The sequence below is a fragment of the Sylvia atricapilla genome, chromosome 1 (assembly GCF_009819655.1).
Source record: "Sylvia atricapilla isolate bSylAtr1 chromosome 1, bSylAtr1.pri, whole genome shotgun sequence".
NCBI lineage: Eukaryota > Metazoa > Chordata > Aves > Passeriformes > Sylviidae > Sylvia > Sylvia atricapilla.
In genome coordinates this window covers 91,022,027-91,044,562 of record NC_089140.1, presented here as the reverse complement: position 1 = coordinate 91,044,562, position 22,536 = coordinate 91,022,027, and the positions used below count along the sequence as shown (strand labels likewise).

At 40.7% G+C, this 22,536-nt stretch overlaps 1 protein-coding gene across 1 annotated transcript in view; it reads right to left on the bottom strand.

Annotated features, from left to right (window-relative positions):
* Positions 1–608: 608 nt before the first annotated feature.
* Positions 609–22,536, bottom strand: part of GABBR2 (gamma-aminobutyric acid type B receptor subunit 2) — a 244,100-nt gene continuing 222,172 nt past the window's right edge. Inside the window, exons 14-17 of the mRNA XM_066313731.1 lie at positions 20,855–21,037; positions 18,843–18,972; positions 10,318–10,435; positions 609–3,393 (exon numbers count right to left, since the gene is read on the bottom strand). Coding sequence (XP_066169828.1) covers positions 3,228–3,393; positions 10,318–10,435; positions 18,843–18,972; positions 20,855–21,037 — 597 coding nt within the window. The 3' untranslated portion in view covers positions 609–3,227. The remainder of the gene's footprint in view (positions 3,394–10,317; positions 10,436–18,842; positions 18,973–20,854; positions 21,038–22,536) is intronic.

The window sequence follows — 22,536 nt, the reverse complement described above, 5'->3', positions numbered from 1 at the left end:
CAGATTGAAGTTATTCTGTACTTTTTCCTTTCTTGAATGAGCTTTGATGTATCTGTTTGAGTTTCTCCTGCCATCTGGTATTCTGCACTGAGAGCCCTGATCCACACTTTTAACTCCTCACTGGCATTTTCTCTTTTTGCATGTGTTTCAGAGGGACTTCTAAGATGATGGGACGACAAAAATCTACTGGAAAACCATTTGTGGTGGTTCTAATTCCCACATCTTGGGCTTTATGACATTTTGTGCTGGCTTGAGGATGTTCCCCTGTTGAAAAGCAAACAACTCAAAATGTGTTTTCCTCTCACTTTCTCATTGCCCGACATTCCCACCCTCCTCCTGTTTTGCCATGCATAAGAACCTTCTTTAAGGCACAAATCCCACCACACTAGATGGAGAGGTTTAGTGTTTGCCTTCATGCAGCAATTGATGTTTATTCTCAGAAACTTCTCATTTGTCGATGCAGAGATTTTACTATTGAGCTGGAACATTGGCTCAACTTCAATAACTTGTGTGAAATAGTAAAGTATTTCTTTTTCTTCTGAATTCACATTCACTGTGGGGCAAGAGAGAACAGTGTGTGGGCTAAGTGTGGTTTGGATATAAATGTTCAGTACATGTTTTGATTATTTTCCCATTTGAAAAAGGTCTTAGACTTCACTCTTGGGTACTGCAGTAATTGTATTTCAAGGCAGAGGCTCATCTGTCTATTATCTCCAAATGCAAACTGTTCAACAACTAGGATGTGTATTTTTACTATATATTACATTTTTTATTAAAATGTAGTGTTGTAATAGGATTCCTCTTTCTCCAAGTAGGCTTTTATGTATACCTATGTTTATATATATATACACACACTCTCATTAAAAATGATTTTGCAATGGGGGAAGAGGGCATTGAGTCCAAAAAACTAAGTTTTATATATTTTATTCATAAAAACAGATTTGCAACAATTTATTAAAAATTGATCTCATGCAGTATAAGGTTATACAAGAAATTCTTCATTTACATTTTATTCTGGCAGTTCCAGTCTAGTTTAAAGCATTTGTGCACTAACATCATTGGAAAATGCCATTGGGGCACAGCCTCTTCATAAATTTACAGTACATTTTTGCTGCAGTATAAAAGAACAGAAACATTAAATAGCTATATTCACTTGGTTGGTCTTGTTATCTGCAGTAAAGTAAAAAAAAAATGTTATGGGAGAAACTACAGTATCATTGAGACAAAGAATGTACTGCATGGTTTAAACCTAATAAACATCACACAGTCAGTATTCACGAAGTTACAGACACACACACACACACACTCACCTCCAATGGTCCGATACTTCTGAATTATTTTTTTTTCCTGCTAAGTTGGAATAATATTTCTACAGAGATCTTTGTGTATACATTATATACAATATTGTAATTTTCTCTTTTTAAAAATTAACATTCCTTTTAAAATAAACCAGGCCCTGATGATATTAATAAAGCAAGAGAATACTGTCAACACACATTGAGTGACGACATCAGTGTTTAGTGCTTAAACAGAGTAATGAGTTCTAGTTTATCTGTGTTTATACTTACATGGTTTTTTTGTTCTAAAAGCTACAGATATTTCCATAACCTCTCTTACTGTATGTGCCAAGTGAAATATTTTGTGATGCTCCTGATTGTAATACTCAGATACATATTCATGTTGGTTTTGGCCACTATGAGGTGTGTTTTATTTTTAATGGAGATTTATGCTAGCTTGTCAAAGCTGCAGTTAAATCCCTCAGCTAATGAACCCCTTCAGCTGTGCTTCAGTCATTGCTGATTTGTAAACCTTTGCACAAATGTCATTCCAAAGGTTTGGTCTGCGGGGCACAAGTGTTGATTAAAGAAAACTGAGAGCCCAGTGGGTGCTTCATGTGGTTTTTTTTCCCCCGTACTTTTAGCAAACAGCCCCGGCAGTGAGAGGATACATTTCCAGTCCCTTGGAAAAAGAAAGCTGCACATGTGTCTCACCTGTGCCTGAGGGTTTGGCTCCAGAGTTGGTCCAGACGGTACACCACTATCGTTCCTCCTAATTGCTTTGGTTCAGGGAAAGGAGCTAAAGTTTAAAATCCATTGTTTTTTCACAGTCCTTTCAAGATTCAGGTAGAATATTCTATTAGTAAATTTGATTTGTCCTCTCCTATCCGCTACAACTGTCACACGTACGCAGGTACGAAGCAAACGTGGTGTATATTCACATCTACGTGCCTGCAGGCTTTGCCTGCAGCAGCAAAGTGCTGTGCCCTAATCCCTCCCCCCACCCAAGTCCACTAAATTAATTGTATTGTAATTATGTGTGACACAATTCAAACAAACTAGGAAAAACAATTCATCCTGTGGCATTAAGACTTAACTACCCATCTGTCCTCAGTTTCCTGAGTTATCAGCCCCAGGACTTTTTCAGACAGTTTAGTGCGTTATGGTTGGTGGTGTTTATCCTGAAATAGGTGCAGAAACTTTGCTAAAAATGAAGCTGCAGATGGTCAGCAGTCGCTACCATTGCCCTGGAGAAGGGCGAAGTGCTCTGCTTGCAATCAGCAGCTCTCCAGCTGGTGGCAACTCAGAGCTGGAGCTTCAGGCTCTGCTTGGGTTGCACACACAGCTGCAAGGTAAAGGTGACCCTGCTCACAGCACTGCAGAGTCTCAATGACACCCGAGGAATCATTTCTCACAAGTCTTCTTTCCTACTAAACGTCATCCCTGAAATGAAAAAAAAGCAAGACTAACCAGTGCAGAATGTTTCCAGCGATTTAACACAACTCTTGTAAAAATGAGTGTATCTATTCCAACATGGTATAGCTTGACCACTACATTTTCCTTACATGGATACAGTATAGAATTGCATGTTCTCAGCAGCCACGTAAAGCTCAGTGACATTTGAGTGGTTTTTTTTCCTAGTGTCTTTTTTGCAAGATCCATATATCCCAGCCTCCTTGTTGCTAGTAGAAATTTTGGAAGAAACATTTTTTTCAGTGACTTCTAGGTGAAGAAATAAAAACTCCATGAATAAGGCTACAGATCAAACTCTTTGTGTCCTCCTTCGCTTTTTCACACGAGTCACACGGGCACTCCTGTGACGAGGGGCTCGGCAGAAGTTCCTCTGCGGTAAGAGCCAATGTCACAGGTTTGTAGCAGAGTTCTAGGTCAGATGTTGAGTCCAGTCATTGAGTACTTAAAAGCAGTTCAGGAAGCACTGATCTCCCCCTCCTACAGCCCTGAAACCATCACTCGGAAGGAGGGCGGCACGTGTCTGTGCCGGGGGCTGGCGCTGGGGCTTACGCACGGGCTGGCACAGCTGGCATCCACCCCTCCTATGGACGGCAGGTAGGCGTGGTGAAGGATGGGCAGCTGCAAGGACAGCCGGCGCTGTATGCTGCGGGAGAGACGGGAGAGGGATGTTAGCCAGGGCCAGACGGAATGCATCACAGGGCCGATGTGCTCCCAGGCTCTCTGTGCCTGCCGCTGTGACCGACAGGGTTAATGCCAAGAGCGCGGCACCTCTGGCATTAGCCAGATGTTGTTTGCCCCTCGGGGAATTTTTCCGACGGGTTAGACATGACAAAGGAAACTAAGCGTGCTTTCTCAGCATCTCACAGCCTTCTGAAGTTCCCAGCCACATTCAGGTTGTTAAGACTGCTGATACCAAGAAAAGGGGTAAACCCTAATTTTGCAAAGAGGGTGTATGGCTTGGTGACCCCCCCATCCCTTGCAGAGCGATCTACTGCCTGCAGGCCAACTGTGTAGACACGCATGAGGGCACAGACTGAGTTTCAAGCCACGCATCACTTAGCACAAGGATATCAGTACTAAGGATGGCATTTCTGCAACACCAGGTAAAGCAAGCACAGGTGCACGGTGGGAGGGATTTGGGACTCATGGCTTTTTTCTCTTTTAAGTAGTTCCTCTTTAAAGTTTTGGTGTGTGCTTTTAAGGTGATAGATGCTTTTGATTTCTGTCAGTCAGTGCTATGGGACTGAGGAGCTGGCACTCTAAAAGCATTCCTGCTGAACACCCATACAAAAATTCAGTGTTCCAGAACCCAACGTTCTGTATCCATTTTTCCAAGTGGATTGACATAACGATAACTGGTATAATTTTTTTTTTTAATAAATACTAAATCATGCTCATAGCTATCCCATCTAAGCCCTTTCCTTGGAGAGGGTGATGCCATGAGAAAAGGGCTCTGCTACTCCAGTGCTGTGGATATACTAGCACCTTTCACAAAATCAAAATCCTGTTGAGGTTTGCTACTACAAAAGATGTTTTCAGTCATTTTATAATCAGGATGTCTTTGTATTTGGAGACATTCACCCTTGAAACACAGATGCACTTTCTAAAGAGAAGAGAGATGTCAAGGTGACTGAGCTGAACTGAAGACTGGCTCTTGGATTTCAGAACAAAAATGCCCACAGAAAGCATTGTATCACAGAGTTTTGTATTGTATAACAAACAAAGTTTTAAATTTATGTTTGCCCATTATCTGATACAATGAAAGTGTATAGAAAGACCTTTATAAGAGGTGTTTGTTTGAAACCTGGTCTTTGGACAGCTTTTTTGATTCAAATGACATTAAATTGCTTTTTTGCTTTGTGTTAGGTAGCAAAGACAGATACTAAGGCATCCATTGCACTGCTTGGGGATCAAGCCGTATAGCTTTTAAATTCAAACAGAAAGAAATGTAGTGTTCTTCCCTTTAGTTTCTTCACTACAAACTTTGGCTTGTTTATACAGAGGTGCAGTAGAAGTAGCTGTTGCCTGCCTACCCAGGAAACTCTTGCTCATAGTTTCTCCCCCTCAAACTCCTTTTTAAAGTTTCACACAATGTTAGTCCTCAGTGATGATCATTCCAGTGCTGGCAACGCGTTCCCGGAACTAAACAAAATCCATTCATTGTTATTTTGCTACTGTGCTCAACTCTTCCTGGTGCTATCAATGAAGTCATGCCTTGTTCCCAAGGAGTGCAGAGGGGGCATGGCTTGCTATTTCCCTGTGCTGAATCCTTATGAGCTTGATGCTGTGGATTGTCATTCTGTCTCTTGTTGAGGGGTCAAATGCAGAATTGCCTGCACTTATTTTCCCACCAGTGGAAATGCTTACTTTGTTCAACTGTTACAGACTTCTCATTAAAGGGCTTTTTAAAGCTACTCCAAGAGAATCCAGTTGCATAATCAAGTGAATAGGATTTTTTTCATTCATTTCAGTGTTAGCCATACCATGGACAAAGCATGTTTGTTTAGCTATGCCAATGGTGGCTGCAGTGGGTGGCAAATTTTACTTTAACTGTACTTAAAAGTCTTGAAAGTCTTCACTTGAAGACTTGGTTCCTGGAATTGGGGCAGAGAACTTTAGCCTGGAGACTTGGACACAATTAAGATTGTATAGATGAAACTCCTAGAGTGAAACATGAAACAAAACAAAAGGAGTAGCAAATTCAAAAAAATCGCGGTATTTTCGCCTGAAGTGAAAATAAATTTTGTGCTTTGCCTCACTCTTTTTAGGTTATTTTTCTCTCCTATCAGTGATTTTCCCTTCCATTCCTGCCACATTTTGCCAATGCTTTGGGGGGAACCCTTGATATCAATACAGGCTGGAGGATGAAGGGACTGAGAGCAGCCCTGCCAAGAGGAAACTGAGGGTGATGGTGGATGAAAAGCTGGACCTGGCAATGTGCACTTGCAGCCCAGATAGTTAATCATATCCTGGGCTATATCAAAAGCAGTGTGGCCAGCAGCATGAGGGAAGTGAGGCTGTCCCTCTGCCCTGCTCTGGTGAGACCCCACCTGGAATACTGCATTCAGCTCTACTTGTAAGAAGAATGTGGACCTGCTGGAGGGAGTCCAGAGGAAGGCCACAAAGAAAATCAGAGGGCTGGCAGATGTCTTCTATGAAAACAGGGTGAGAGAGCTGGTACTTTTCCTCTTGGAGAAGAAAAAGCTTCAGGAAGACCTTAAAGCTGCCTTCCAGTACCTAAAGGGGGCTTACAAGAAAGCTGGAGAGGGACTTTTTACAAGGGCATGGAGTGGGAGGATGCTGTGTGAGGTTTAGACAAAAGAGGGTAGATTTAGACTACATAAAAATAATGAATTTTTATGATGAGGGTGGTGAAACACTGCCACAGATGGCCCAGATGCCCCATCCCCAAAGACATTCAAGGCCAAACTGGATGGGGGTTTGAACAACCTGATCTGCTGAATTTGTCTCTGCTCATTGCAGCGGGATTAGACTGATTGACCTTTAAAGATCCCTTCCAGCCCAAACCATTATATGACTCTAGGAATTTGTTTCAAGTTGTCCATACTACATAGATATGTATGCGAAAGCATATATATGGTCAAGTGTTTTGGAGAGGTAATGGTTGGTAATAATAATTCTAGTTGGACTAGGATCACAGGCAGCCACCAAAGGAGATGGGAAGCAAAGATGATTCCATACACAGAGCACCCACTCCTCAGGATTCTGTGTTAGGGCAAGTGTCCTCAGCTCTGTACAGAAATACCATTTATTAGGGAAACATAAAATCAAGTAAAACCTTGGCTTCCGATGTCAATGCACACAGGAACACAATGCAATGCACATGGGAATTCACAGTACCACAAGGGGGTCAAGGCATTTGAAATGTACTTTGGTTTGTTATAGAAAACTGCTAATAAGATCCACTGGTAAGTGGGGGGACTGAAACCAATTGCTGCAACAGTCAAACATCTGAAGTTCTGTGGGAGTATGAACTGTGTCTAAGCACTAAGGGATTTTTTCAGTTAATTCTGCAGCACATTAATGTTGATTTTTAGCAAATGCAGGGAAACTGGAGAAGCTGTAAAAGACTACAGTAAAGCAAGATGTTCTACTAGCAAGTGAACTAACAATTCTAAACCCACATAATTTTAATGACACATTTGAGGGAGATCATAGATAAACCACTCTCAGTGAAGAAAACAAATAATAAAGGCCTGTTCATGCTGAGGCATATGGCTGCAATGCAATAACCCAGGCAAAACCAACTTTTTTGAATGAGAATTTGTGTTACTTAAATTAACATAACTGGCTCCAGTTATACTTTGAAGTTATGCTTTGAAGGTTACAAAAAACCCTGCATATAGAAATAGTCTATTAAGATCACAAGTTTTAGTGGGGTCCCATAGAAATCTGTCATCACCTCTGCTTAGAGATCTGGAAGACTGTTGCATATTGTTGCTGTTAAAATGAGAACTGAATAAATTTTAATGGTGCCAAAAACAAATTACCTGCTGGATGTAGGTCACTGACGAGAGGGGACAAGGTGCAGGAATGAAAGCACATAGATGGATGTCTTTGAGGGTCACAGAAGCTAAACCACTGAACGTGGCCATCATGCAGATAAGCTGACTGATGTGATCTTTAGATAAGCAGGACTGCCCATCAGGAAATATGAGCAGTTTGATGCTCATCAAAGCAGATGACTTTGCCTGAGAGACAACTCATCCTACTGGGAAAAGAATTATATCTATTTTAAACTGGTTCAGGCTGCTCTCTGGACCTGAGATGAGCTGGCACAGTACAATGTCTATCCACACAGTTAAGCATCCCCCAGGATTGTTGCCGAGTGTTACCTGGGAGAGCACAAATGGATACAGCTGTGCTGGGGAGTGTGCTAAAAAGATGGGAAATCAAAGCGCAAGGCTTGTGCCTGTGCACTGGCACCGCTTGCTTGCTATAGGAGGTGTTAATTTATACTGTGTAGACAGTGTAAACAGGAAAGGAAGCAGTCAGCATCCACTTTTTGCTGCTCTTATCTGATGGTCTGACTGGGTATGGAAAATTTTATATGGCAGTATAGAAAACCTACTGGGTCCTGCCCAGCAGGAACTGCCAAAGGAACTGAGAATCATCTATATTCGTGCTCTAAGGCTGCTTTACAGTCATGCAGACTGCATCTTCCCTAGGTGCAGGGTCCTAAATCTGAGCCAAGCACAAAAAATTGTTTCCCCCAATGTAAACATTACCTCGTCAACAAATATGAAACAACTTTCTGCACTACTACCTGAGGTATGTATATACTGTTGTGCCTTTACTTTGGGCACAGCTGTAGAATAAGGGATCTTACAATGAGTCAAATGTAGCACTAATTGTAAGAAAGAATGAAAAAATCCCAAATCAGCTCTTTTCTGGACTCTACAACAGCTTTCATACTGAAGATGCCAGTTCTCATGAGTGCTGACAAGCACAGGAAGCTGGGATGACGTTTTTCCCCACAGCCATTAAAGAGTTAAAACTTCTGCAGGCAAATGATTGTCTTGACATCCTACTTTCATAGGTTTATGACCAAGAGGAAATCTTTTCCAGACTAACGTCCTTGAGATTTGTGTTCTTGAATAAGAAATAAGTTTCTCAGACTGTGTGACTACTTGTCAGATACCCTATGTATGCAGTGAAATGAGAAAGACAGAAACTACAGTTTGCCTTTAACTCCTTTTTTTTCTTTTCTTTTTTTCTTTTTTTTTTTAAATTATACATTTATCAACCACCAAAGGACAGAAGAGCTGTCGGGCAACTTGAAAAACAAGCCCAGAGGTGCAGAAGGATATCTTAAAGAGTACAAACTTTGGAGAGAGATAATCTTTTGTCAAAAAGAGGGAAGTCCTGAAGACAGCTATACTTCTCCTCCCTGGAAGATCCACTCTGTCTGGGCAGCGTGGCTCTGGTACTCATTTTCAGGGAAGACATTGGTCCTTGAAGCTGGCACAGTCACAGCTGTGCAAATGTTGAATGACACTGTTTAGATTTAGCAGGACTTTATTAATTGCTTTCCATAAATGTCAGAGACTGTTCAGATTTGTACTGACCCACTCTCTGGAACCTTTAGGAAATCTCAGTCTTCTCATCAGTTATCACTAGCCTAGAGGAAGTTCTGTCATCACCAAATGTTTTTCTTCTTCTTTGTCTGTATTAAATCTGTATCGAGACAATTGGATTATCTGAGTGTCTGTGTATTTCTTAGCATCTTTCTTAATGTAACTGGGCCACATGCGGATGAGGCTGCATTCACACTACATTATTTCTGACAAATGATACTGAAAAAAACACAGGCCTTTAATAGCTATGCATTAAAGCACTCTGCTGACCCCATGAAGTCATGAGAGCTCTCTCAGCAAGAGCCCTGCTTTTGTAAAATTACAAGATATTTCATCTACTGTGGGATTTAATTTTTTTTTTTTTTTTGGTGCATATATGTGTGTGAATTCTTCGCAGGTTTGGGTTGGGTTTTTCTTTTGAATGCAAGGATAAATTTAGAAATCCACATGTTTTCCTTCTCCAGGTAATACAAGACAGTAGCTACTATCTGCAATCAGGGTTGCCGTTGCTGATGTAACGTGACTCATTCTAGTAATCTGTTTAATTTATTCTGTTTTTAAATAAGCTTTTAAATTGCCCAGGAGTCTGACAGCTATTAGCTCAGACACTGATGAAGGGATGCTGGTGCAGCCAGGCTGCTGTGGGGAAACAGCTGATCCGGGCACACACGAGAGTGGCGCTTCCCTGAGCTTTGGCCCATGGCAGGTCCTGCTCAGCTAGTGGAGGGTAGGACACGAGTTTATCCTGTAGGTTCCTAGAGAGACACCAGAAGACTCTCCCCTCCATAAATCTAGCCAGTGTTTTGTGCCATCCTCTCCTTGTAGCTGCAGCATTGTTTCTAAGGGAAACTACTTAGTGCAGGCTTTCCTGTGCCAAAACTCAGGTCCAGCTGCTATGGCAACGTTGAAAAGCCCTCAGGACATTTTTTTATTTCTCATCTAGCTTAAGAATGTAAAAGAACAAAATGTCTGTGTACACTATGAACCCCTCTGGCTGGTGTGTGGAAGGACTTGGACTTTTGACAAGAGTCATAAGACATTTGTGCACATATGTGCATCCTTTTCTTTCCTCCACACACTGGTGTTTAGGCACAGCTCATCCTGTAACTCTCTACAGAAACTTTGGACGTCGTGCTATGTTTCCAGCAAGAGAAAAGAAGCATGTTGATTTGCCTTTGGGGTACCTTAGGATCTACAGACCCTGATATTCTTTAAGTTCCATTTGGGGGGTGAGCTGGGGGCAGGGAGGCATCACAGTACAACATTGCTGCCTATTGGTGCTTCAGGAGGTGCCATTCATGTTCCCTGTTGCTGATATTTCAGGCTCTCTCTGTAGCCTGGGCTGGCCGAAAGGGGGTTACAGTGAAGGTCTTTCCATAAGAACAATGCATAGACGGGAAATACAGGCTTTGATGAAATGTAATAATTTAAATTAACATCTTGTCCGCAAGGTAGTGATATATACTTACTGTTCTGGAGAGTTGATGTCTTCTATGGGATCTTTGCTTGTTCTGGAAGGGTCTGATGAGCCCCACTGTGCTGGTGGATTTTGATCAAGATGATTTTTCAAAATGGCTTTCTCACCATCTGGACGGACAACACATTCAATTTTATTTTACTGTGACCAAATGACCATTTAAAAATTGTTTCATTTAACTTTTTCCAGATATCCATAATGCCACAAAGTAAACTCATACTACCTATTTTCCAATATAGTCTCAAGTTTTGCTGTGAGAGTTTGATACTCTTATGTTTTGGATGTTGTGTTCCTCCATAGGAACCACCATGAAGAAAAGGAAAAGGGACAGAAGTGACACCATGCTCTCCCATCTATGTGAAAAGATAGTGAAACTATATTTTTCTTGCAGTTAGAAATTGTAACCTTTTCATAGGCCCTCCTTCTTAAGACTTCTCCTAGAAAAACTATAATCTCATTGATGTATAAACCCTTGATACTCTTATGATCACACAGACAATTAAGTGCTGTCATTTGACTATCTGCTACTGCTATCATTTTTAGCATGGAAATATGATTCATATCAGTTGCACTGGCCCATAGGCTGTCTGCGGCAAGGACAGCTAATGATGTCATTACACTCTTCTGTTTTTTGCATAGTGATAACCAAACAGATCATAATTCTTGATTCCCCTGGGTGTCCTGGGAGTCCCTGGCTAGCTGTGCTGAAGCCCATGGCATCATTCCCCCTGAGAAACACATGCGAACATGGCCATTTTAAGAAATCCTTTCTGTTCCTGCCTGCTTTTTCAAAGTCTCTTTCTGTGGTACGTCAAATAAAACCACACAGAAAGCATCTGAATAATGAGGGCAGTTCACAGTTTTCATAAATAATTACAGAGAGCTCCAAATCCATCATCAGCAGTTGCTTGCCACACAAACAGAGAAACAGCGATTGCTGCAGGCATTGAAGCAGCACGGAAGAGGAATCTGAGGTAAATTCCTGAAGAGGGTACTGGAGGATTTGAACATAAAAGTGGGTATGGGGGGAAAAGCAGGAAAAGAGTGAAGAGAAAAGGATAACAGCATGAAAAAGCGGGTACATTTTGAAGGGTTAAGCTTCTTTTCTGTTGTATTCATGTTCAGGAGCCCCAAATAACACTCAGCTGCCAGCATGCTAGGAATGTATATGTTATCAACAGGCACTGGGGAGACAAAACGAGCAGCAGGAACACAAATTGAGGAAAGAAGCTGGAAGCATAAATGTTTTGAGGGCAAATTCCAGCATCTATAATTGCCCTCCCAGCAAGGTCATCCCTGGCATTATTTGATAGCATTCACTTCCTGCTGTGAAAAACCTAACAAGTGAGCAACAACCATGTGTAGGTGGGGAGACAACAATGTGCAGACATGGGGATCACTACAGCTTGGAAGAGGAGACAAGATTTTTCACTGATGTTGCATTGAAGAGAAGGATGTGGGTGAGAAAGGAGGTGACCAGAACACATGAAGCTGCTTTGGTTGGGCAAGAAAATGTCAGTAGAAGAGAGCTAAGGAATTCAGCTGGAGCAAGAAGAGTGCTTAAAATTAAGAGAGAGCAGGATTCAGTGATGGTTTAGATGTGAAGGGAGTACAGCAAAGAGTCCAACCTGACAGTGGCTAAGATAAGCAATGAGGTCTATCTTCTCAGGGCAGCCTGAAGTTTGCTGGTGTGGCATTTGCTGTCACTGGAGTTCAGTTTTTATTTTCTGTACATTGCATTTCTTTGTATATCAAGTTTGACATTTGCATAAAAGGCTTGTGATGTCTATAAGCAGACATGTAGAAAAGAACACTTTTTACTTCCGTGATTAAAACCAACATTCAGTCCTGAGCTGATCTAAGCTGACAATGGAAACTGCTGAGTTTGTGATATCGACCAAAGTGAAAATTTGAGTAACCCTTGTCATTGTCATTAAATCTTAGAGTTTTCCATCCCTAATTATTTTAGGGTTCCAATTTCTTTGGCCAAGGTAAGCAATTTAACATTTTAAAAAGCTGCTAATGATATAATTCTTCATCAAATGATTATAAAATGCAACTGTTGCTGTTTGGGAGTATGTTATTTAATAGAATAATCTGTGTTGTACACACCAAAGGAGTTTCATGCACTTTCAGATGTGCTGTCAGAGAGAGAGAGAGAAGGAGGTGGTCCTTGTCAAAAAGGTGGGGGATTTAGTTTAGGGTAGAGCAGAAATTGTATATTCTCTTCCTACTCACCTCTCACCACCAACTGCCCATATAGCACCGTGTGTTATTCTTAATAGACTCTTTTCTACCACTCTTGCAGATGACTTGTCCTTAATACACTGAATAAACTTCTGCATAAAAGGCTACCAAATGCAAGTTTTACTGTATATGTATAAAAGACGGACAAAATGCACATAAAATTGTCACTTTTTTCCTTTTTCATTTGCTTCTTTCAAAATTAAAAAAAAAAAAAAAAAGTTAGGTAATTCTTATTTGTAAAGCATTTTGGGAGAGGAGTTGTTAGGTTTTTATTTTGCAGCTATGGAAACTAGAATATCTTTATTTTTCATTTACCTTTCATTTAAATAACGAAGAGCAAGATTCTCACTTAGTCATATGCTTCTGGAAGCTGGAGCTTAAAGAAAAAAACGCTATTGCCATATGCACTTACAAAACTTCAGGGTTTAGAAAACTAGTTTTATAAACGTGAAAAACTTCAAAGAAAGAAAGAAAATAAGAGCAGTGGTAAACATTTGATCTCCCAGTTTCCCCTGGAACGTGTAGCAGCGTGTTTGTTACTTTCCCATCTGCTCTTCCCCTGTCCATTAAATATGCCCCAGGAAAACGTCCTTCATTCTCAGGGCACTGTCTGCCACCACTGATTCTACCCAGTAAGTTGCACCGGGATGATGTAATTACCTTTTAAATTGGAATGACATTAGCCATAAGCACCTTCTAAATAATTTTCACCTTTTCAGACCTCAAACCGGAACTCAGAAGTCTGGATAAGTGATGCCTGAGCACTTTCCATTCAGAAAGCTGCCAGGAGAAAAGACAAATCCATCTCAAGGGCCTCGCAGGGCACTCAGCGATGGGCTCATTATAAAACAAGGCTCGCTGCCAGTGGTCGCTGAGAGCCAGAGGGCTTTAACTCGGGACCTTTGCCTACCTGTAGCAAAGAAACAACTCCCATTTACAAAGCTCTGAGCTGCAGGAGCGCACCTGATGCAAGCTGCCGAGGGGCTCAGAGAGGAGGTCACTGCTCGCAGCTGCTCTCCTCTCCCTGTGCCAGGGGTGACCCATAATCAATCCGCAACCTCGTGCTGCCAAAATTACCTGGGCAGGCTTAACTGCACCATGCATTTTAACAACCCTCATTCAGCTGCAGCCAGAAAGCACCAGGTAACTGATGATGCTTCAGTTTCTTTCAAGAGCTTAGAAAACATTTTTTTTTTAACTAGAGGCTTGTTTTGTTGATGTTAGTACGCTGCAGCTTTATTGAACATCTTCATCATTACGCTTTAGTGGCAATATTCCTCTGATGGCTTAGAACTGGATGACAGAACTACTCTTCATCCAATATCTTTCAATTCTACTGTTGTTTCTCTTTGCTAGAAAGCATATATTATACTCCATGAAGAAGCAAGTGTGGCTTAATAAGGACTTACAAGATCTGGCAGAGATAACTTTGTTGATTTACTAAAGAGCTCAGGAAACTTTAAAGCTAGCGGTAGATTTTGAAAACCTGCTGTAATTTTTCCCAGTCTTGTTGTTTGGACTGTGAAAGATGACTAGCCAGTCTCTGTTTTTCATGCGAATAGGGTGTAAAGAAAGTAAACTGAAAGGAAAAATTAAAAAGATCACATCATCTGCTGGGTAGTAAGAAAAAAGTTCTCCTGAAGTTAGTACAGTGCATTGGAAATCTAAATCATAGCTTCTGATAGTTGTGTTTTGAGAGGAGGATATTTTAAAAAGAAAAGCCAGCAAGATTATTCTCTGATTTATGCTACTTTAAATCAGAAGAAATTCCCTTTACTACAGATTCATTTCTGTGCAAGAAAGGGCAGGTACTGGACCTCTGACAGGTTGGTCTCCCTGTCGAAATAGAAACAAGCTCCAATTTCAGGATTGAATCCATTTGTTAGGCTTCACAGAAACTAGCATCTCTATAAAGAAAGGAATGATATCCTTGCTTCAAAACAGGATCCTCTAAAGGAGTTATTTCTGAAAGCCCTTACTTTTGAATCTATTTTTCAATCTCAACATTAATGCTTGAATCGCATGAACTTCACAGAAATAATATTTCCCCCATCTATCACAGAAGAACTCTGTTTTGCTTTGCATTTGTGAGCAACATGCCTTTGAAATCTGTTTTTCTTTGAGCTGCTTTTATATGGGGAAAAACTAACACCAGGAAACATCAGTGGGGTGACAAGTGACAGTATGTAGGCATATCTGACATGTAAATGAATGCTCCCAGCCCATTTACAGCAATGAGTAAAGACTGCTTTCTGGCTTAAAACAGACAAGGTTTTCCGAGCAAGGAAGGGTGCCTGCAGAGAGAGAACCTGCAAAAAGGGTTTGTTCATAAGAGGGGACTGTGGCAAGGCTGTCTCTTGCTTCTGTACCTCCCATAGAATGGCTGTCATTCCTTAATTTCCCTAATATGCTTCTCTGAAATGTACTGGCCAAGGTAGAGGGAGAATCTTCTGCAGGATTCCTTCTGAGCCTTGCTTTATACGGAACTCTTTCAATCCATGATTTTATGAATCACATCACATGGAAATAATTTCATGTATTAAAACATCAAAAAGAAGTCAAGTAGAGTAAGATAGTAAGATTCCAAATGTAGCAAAATTTTCTAGTCCCACCCCCTGCCTTTACACATCATCACAGTTGAGGCACTTGTCCTCCTTTTTTCCAAATATAAGCCTGGCTAACACAGCCGTGCCTCCAAGCCTGACTCTTCTAGCTGAATGCTCTGTCAGTTACAGGGATGGCCAGAGCCAAGTGCTGGCTTTCCCAAACCCCATCCCTGCTCAAACCCAGGCTGTAATGTGGCTCTGCCACTCCAGCAAGGCCAGCAGATCCTACAAATGCCAGGGGAGAAGATAATGTTGCCCTGTGCACAGAGCTGAGGTCACTAGCAGGCACAGTGACTCAAAGTCATCTGAGGAATGTAGTAAATGAAATTAAGGGGATGCCCTTTTAAATTCAGATGGGGAAGCCATTTGAAGGGCCATAGTCCATGCAGCATGCTGAAAATGGCTTGACCACACAAAGCTATGTAGCAGTGCAGCTAAAAAGCCTGCATTAAAAGAAAGCAATCAAGCCATAAATTGCAAATCACATTTTCCTAATTGCTTTTCTTACATAGCCAATTACTGTAGATGTCTCAGGGACATTATGCATTTGTGAACAAGAGATGAGTATCTCAGAGAATATCTCTCTTTATATGAGGTGTGCTGTAAAGAAGGAGACCCTGTGCCAGCAAGTGCTCCTGGGATACACCAGGAGCTGTTGCTGTTAATAACTAACCAGGAATCCCAAAGTTATGAAACGCTGCCTGAGGTCAGGCAGATACAGAAATTCACAGCTGTTTCTACCTATTTTGGCTAAAGCAATTTGACTTTTGTATCTTAAATCCATGTTTGATGAAAACGAGGGTGGTGGGGAAGGAAGAGATGAATCCAACAACCTCCTTTGGCACTTGTCTGTAGGAATTAGGATTTTTAACTCTGGGCAATTTTTACAGATCAGAAGCCTACGGAGTGTACTATGGCATTAAAGTTTGATTAGGGCTTGTTCGAGATGCATTGCCTAAATCCCCTGTTATGATCTGTTCTGTGAAGAGCAGTGCCGTGAGTTTGTGTAAGCAATAGCAATGGGGTTACACTACATGGCATTCTCCGTGGGAGCTCCTCCAGAACAGCAAGGTATTTGATAAAAACAATTCCCATAGAAATGAACCACAAAGCAAATGTGGCAAATTATCTGCTGTGATTTTTAGCTCCAAGCCAGCTGCTATTTTGAGCCTCTCTCTTCGCTGTCCTGTTCCCACTCTCCCAGCTCACATTTTTCACAAGATCAAGGCAGGCACAAGCCTCATAATCACCTTAAAATCAATATTGGACTGGCTTCCCCAGTTGCACAGTGGGGATGAGAGAGATGGTCACTTCTAGGTCATGCTAATAGATTATTTACAATTCTGAAGCTTCACTCAAGTACCACCAGGGATGCATAATTTCCAGTCTCTTTCCTTTTCTGAAAGCTCATGAAATGCACAGCTACAGAAAGCATAGCTGTGTCATTCAGAGTTAGCTTTCCTGTAGCCGTAAGGGCCAGAATTTTTTTAAGTACCATTTAAGTGATGTCTGTTTGAATCTGCACAGAAGCAGTAGCATGACTCAGCAGCATGAATTCTCCAAAGCCTTGTTATTTTGATTGGAATGGCAAATTTATATTAAGGACATAGGCTGACTATTGGGAATGGGTGCGGTGAGAGAAACAGACAGGAGATTCAGATGTAGATAAGGGCCAGGGAAATGTGGAAAGATAAGAGGCAGAAGAAATGGAATTGGAGCGACAGGAAAAGGCTAGCAAGAGTTGCTGATCACAGTGGCTCAGAGCCTGGAAGTATGAATATTTAATATCACTTGTGTCAGAATCAGGATAAACTATAATATGCATGCATGAAGTACTTGCCACCAGGTGTGGAACCCAGCTTCAAACACCTCTGCAAATTGGGATCCAGGTCTTCCTTATTCCCAAGTGAATGGATGCCCCAACCTTTCCATATAAAGTTGGACAATGGAAAGCATCTTTCCCCACCTGTCCTACCATTTGTGTGGAGCTTTATGTGGTAGATCCATTGAGAAAATTGTGTCCAGCAACTTCAGTATGCAGAATATCTGCCCTGTAAATCCCAATAATACGTAGTGCCAAGCTGCTCTGGACATTAAGACTTCATGCTCACAGATGATTTTAATTATGCACCCCACAGCAGAAATGTAAAAGTTGGGGAGCTGTACTGGGGGAAAATTAGGAACAAAGACAATCTTGGATGCTGTTGCTTAAAGCAGCAGTTAGGCATCAATGTCTTTTGTAGACATAGCCACAAGTAAGTGCAGAAAGGTTATATTTTATACTTGATTTCATTGCCAGCCACCTACTGCTAATGGAGTGCATCTTGCTGTGGGAAGTATCCATCCTAAATTTATACCCAGTGTATTTCTTGAGAAACACTTTTTGTTTCTAAAACCCAAACTCAGATGGGCATTTGGCACAATGCAATGTATATTTTCTGCTTGAAATATTATTCATGATTTATCATTTTTCCTGGAGCATCTGACATGAGAAGAACATTCTATGTGTTCCTTTCAAACTGCCTCATCCCACTCACTGATGTTAGTTCTTGCTCCTGATCTCAGCCCAATAATCACACGCCTCCAGCAGCTATTTACGTTTTCCTTTTCCTCCTTTCCCCTCTTCTGTCTTTTTTTTTTTTCCTTTTAAAAAGGACACTGGGAACTCTCCCTTTTTCTTCTTTTTGCCACAAGTTATACAACCCATTGTATACCCAGGATAAAACAAAAAAAAGTAACCTTATCCAACCAAAACATCAATACACTTCAAAAACATATGTGAACTGTTGTTCTAAAATTATTCTTCAAATTTATTCACAGGAGTAACTTTTGTCCCACTTAATCAGGCCTATGGTGCCACATTGATAGGAAGCCTGATCCTTGCAGTGCAGCAAACATGCAAATATACAAATTCCAAACACAGAGCAACCAGTTTTTTCCACACACTACAGTAATAGTCAGCTGTACAAAGCTATTTGCCAGAAGTCACAAAGTAGATCCATTCTAGAGTCAGATATGGAAAGTGGGTGTCCTGGCTTCCATTTTTATTGCACTATGCACCAGATTTTACTGCTTCCCAAAAAGCAAAATGGCTCTAATGGAAGCAATTCTCTTGCATACATTTCTTCAGGGAGCAATGCAAGAGACACAGGAGAAACAACTTAGGAATATTACAGTTGTCATTAAATCCTTTTTTATCAGTTCCTAGGGAAGAATTTTTATACATGAGTGGCTTCAATTCTGCATTTAGAATCCAAATCAGCACTGAAATATTTACGTGCTTCCCTTTTACATGCTTGACAGCAGTGTCCAAAAGCAGGACTTCAGTACCCTAATTAGGCAAGCACATATTTAACTGGGCTTAAAATTCTGTGACTTTCCTCTCTTCATGCAGCCCAAAAGCTTGACTTCTTGAACACAAGTACACTTCTAAAATTTTCCTACTTCACCCCGTGTATTGCAATAGAAGACATACATACAGAAATAACTACTCAGTGGGTACCATCTAGCTTATTATGTGAATCTGCATACTCTCAGTAATTCAACCAAAGTATTTAAACTTACCAAGCCTTACCAAGGTCTGAGTGCTCTGAAACCTATTCAGGGAGATTGCTATTCAAAGGTTTGTCATGTTAAGCTACTAAAGGATTTTACTAACACTCACCTTTGCCATCTGTGAAGTTCCGTATACTAAGAATGTCATTAAGGTCCTGATAGTGGTTCTGCTTAATATATGTTGTTTTCTCAGGAGTGTCCTGAAGTTGCATTGTGACCTCTTCCAAGTCTTTGTCCAGCTGCAAAACAAAGAGTACAAATCCTTCAAAATTTAAGAATCTTTGCTTCAGGTATCTGCACTGAGCCACAGCTTTCTATAATTAGACTGGAAGGCAGGTGGTAATGCAATTACTACACTCTGACAAATATGATTTTCTTATAGCACTACTACACTACTTCTAAAAATAATGTCACAAGTAACAAATTGTGTTCAACTGTGATATTGCACATAGGGCACAGGAGAGGAATAAGCTTTAGTGGAAGCTAGGAACTCTCTAAACAATTCAAGTGCACTGACAAATGAGAGATATGGGCATAAGAAAGCCCAGTCGGAAAACTTCTCAACTATTTATTACCTACATGTAAAATTGTGGCATACAGAGCTACAACCATTTCATCCATCCAATTATCAAACATACAGGGGAATCTAAGGGAACTATGGCATGTGAGAGTATAGTGTACTCTCCTCAGAGGCTGACTTGTTCTCAATTGTCTACAGCCCCAATAGAAAACTACAGGAAACAAGCTTCCTAATCCTCTTTGGGAACTGTTGTGCAGGATGCAGTGTCCAGAGTATGTCCCACTCACTACCTGCTTAAGTGAGTTTTAAAAGTGCTGATTTTAGCTTTACATTATTCCTTATAGAACTGGGACATAGCAACTCAAAGTAGGTGAGCCAGAGTTGTAGCTGCTAGCCATGGTGGGGCATGTTCCAAATCCCCTTGACAATGAAACTGATTTGGACCCACTGGTTCTGGGAATTTAATCTATTTAAGCAAAGTCCAAAAGAAATAGGCAAGGTCTTGCAAGTATTAATGTGTCTGCTCTGATCAGCCTTGCCTGTGCTCACCATCACCAGCCTTGCAAGGCACAGGCTGAGATCTTGTGTTATGAGGCTTAGTAGAAAAAAACTACAGTAGAGTAAAGGAACAGAAATAGCCAGCAGGCAGCTAGGCCTTCATTAAAAATTTCAAGGCTCACATGAAAGGGACCTGAACTAAATTTCTTTAACAAGGCAGAGATAACTTTTACTTTTGGACTCTTTGGTAGCCTGAGTAAATACCTTTTAGTTACCTAGGCAATTGTCATTACTTAAGATCTGGGCAAAGAAATAACTGTTGCAATAAAACAGTTTTTCTTCAAGGTATAAGAATACAGACTGGGCGAGAACAGGTTAATTTCTTTATGACATGATCAGATAGGGTTATCTTGTCTCAAAAATTGGGCAGTCTTCAAGACTGTCATCATTTCAGGTTTACTGAGCAAGGATGGACATAACTATAAATGTACATGCAATAGCTCTGAGGGGATTCATGCAGTCCATGTACTCAGCCTTTCCCTCAGAAGATACTGAAGAAACCACCACCTTTGTGCCAAAAGAGTCACCTCATATGTTCATAAAGGTATTTTTCTACTTTAGCAAACTATATAATTCTGTTTCATGGAAGATGTAAAAATCTGTCTAGCAAGTTTTTGAAGCAAACTCTCAGAGAGAAATAACAGCAACAGCAGCCTCAGAACTCAACCATAAACAGGAACAAAGGCAGCCCTTAAATGCCCCTGGGGCTGCGGATCTCTGTTACGCTCGCTTGTAAAGGTTACACTTCTGGAGCTGTGGAGCTCAGCATATCCATGTGAAACAGCAGGGTAATTGGCCTGTCACAAATAAATAGGGCAAGTTTAATTCCATTTTGCTAAGGCACATTTTCATTTCATCACACCTGCTATGTATTTGCTGTACGAGTTAGCAACCCATATAAATTGTCTCTTTCCTGTTATTTCTATGGGGAGAGTTAACTTTTTTTCTCTAAAAAGCAGCCAGTATTTAAGCAGATTGCAGAATTGCAACAAAAAAAGCAATGAAAAATGAAGTGCCTAGACAGTATACACGGTAAACAATACCTCTGTAATTTTCATTCTCAAGCGGTGGTTCTCTGACTGCAATCCTTCTAGTCGAGATGTGCTGGCCTGATTGACGCTGGTGACTGATGTTGATGTTTTTGAATCTTCTTTCTTTTGATTTTGAGTGAACTGAAACCGTCTGTTCTGTGTGGCTGCATCTGGATTTGTTCGCAGTGTGATGAGCTGAAAGGTTGAAAAGCCTTAAGAAATCCTGTTTTATTTTTGCAGCTAGTTATTTTGTATCTCAAAGTACTGAAAGGAAAACTAAGAGCTCCTTTTTGACTTTCAAGTATAAAACTCTGGAAAGTGAGCTCTGCTTGCCATGTGTACTACTTGAGATGATTTCCGAATAACTTTATAGAATAGGTTGAATGAAAATGATTATGAGAAGGGAAGCATTCAAAAAATAAGAAAAAAACTAATTCAAAAGATTTTTATCTGGATTTAAAATAAATTAAAATATATTTTAATATTCTATCAAAAGTTTTTTCTCCTTCATTGATATGTTTGTACTTTCAAAAGATACAGTCCTTCTTCAAGAAAAAAACAATCCACCAAACCCTTCTCTTCCCAAGCACAGTTTTATCTGAAATTTCTCCTTTCTTACAAGTTACAAGTAACATTCAAGCAATGAGAGACATGAAGCAGGAGTATTAACAGACAGAACCCATGGGAGATTGCACTCTGGAGAGAAACGGAAACTTAATTAGGTTTTAGCAACCCAAAATAAAGCAAATCTGCTCAAACAAATTAAATAAGTCACTTAAAAAAAAGGTTAACCTTAAACATATTTAATTTAAGCAAATCTAAGTAAAATTTAACACTCAGTGACAATGTGAAAATATCACCTCGACATGAGGAGAGAAAGCTACTGCTGTTTGGCAGCAGGAAGAGAGATTCTCAGATTACTCTGGAGAACACAAAATTTATGTTACTTGCCAAGCAGCATACATATATATTTGTATACAGGCAAAGCTGAAGGAGCTCCCTGCCCTGAGAGGATAGGCATGAAATCATAAATCCAAAGGTGTTGAGTTGTCTGAAAAGAGAGACAATTGTATGCACAGCCCAGCCAGATTTTGTGGAATAGTTGCATTTTGGAATTGATTCCTCTTATGAATAAGAGCATGGAAATGTTCTGCAGCTCCAGTAAGACCTTAACTTCTGATCAAGAGAGATCTGACTGCTCAGACTCTGAAGAGTGCAGTCCCTGGCATATATTTACAGACTAAGGCTGCAGATTGGGATGATGCTTGCAGATAATGCATTTCATTTTTCAGGTGGTAAGGTAGATGGAGAAGGCTAAGGTGCTCTTTTTCACCTTAGTGTTTACTGGTAAAACTTGCCTTCAAAAATTCCAGACCTCTAAAGTAATTGACTACATCCAGTTCAGCCACCCTGACAAGTTGTATGCCTGAGGATTAAGGGAACTGGTCCATGTCATCATGAGGCTAGTCTTAGTTACTTTTGGAAGATGATGTTGATTTTGAGCAGTTTTTGAAGATTGGAAGAAAGGAAACATCACAGCTATGTTCAGGAGATGTGAGAGAAGAATTTTGGGAAATATCTCCTTGCCACCTTCACCTCAGTCCATGGGGGATGCTGCAGTAAATCCTCTGGGGAACCATTTCTAAATATATTAAGAGCAAGAACATGATTAGAAGCAGTCATTGGTGATTTAT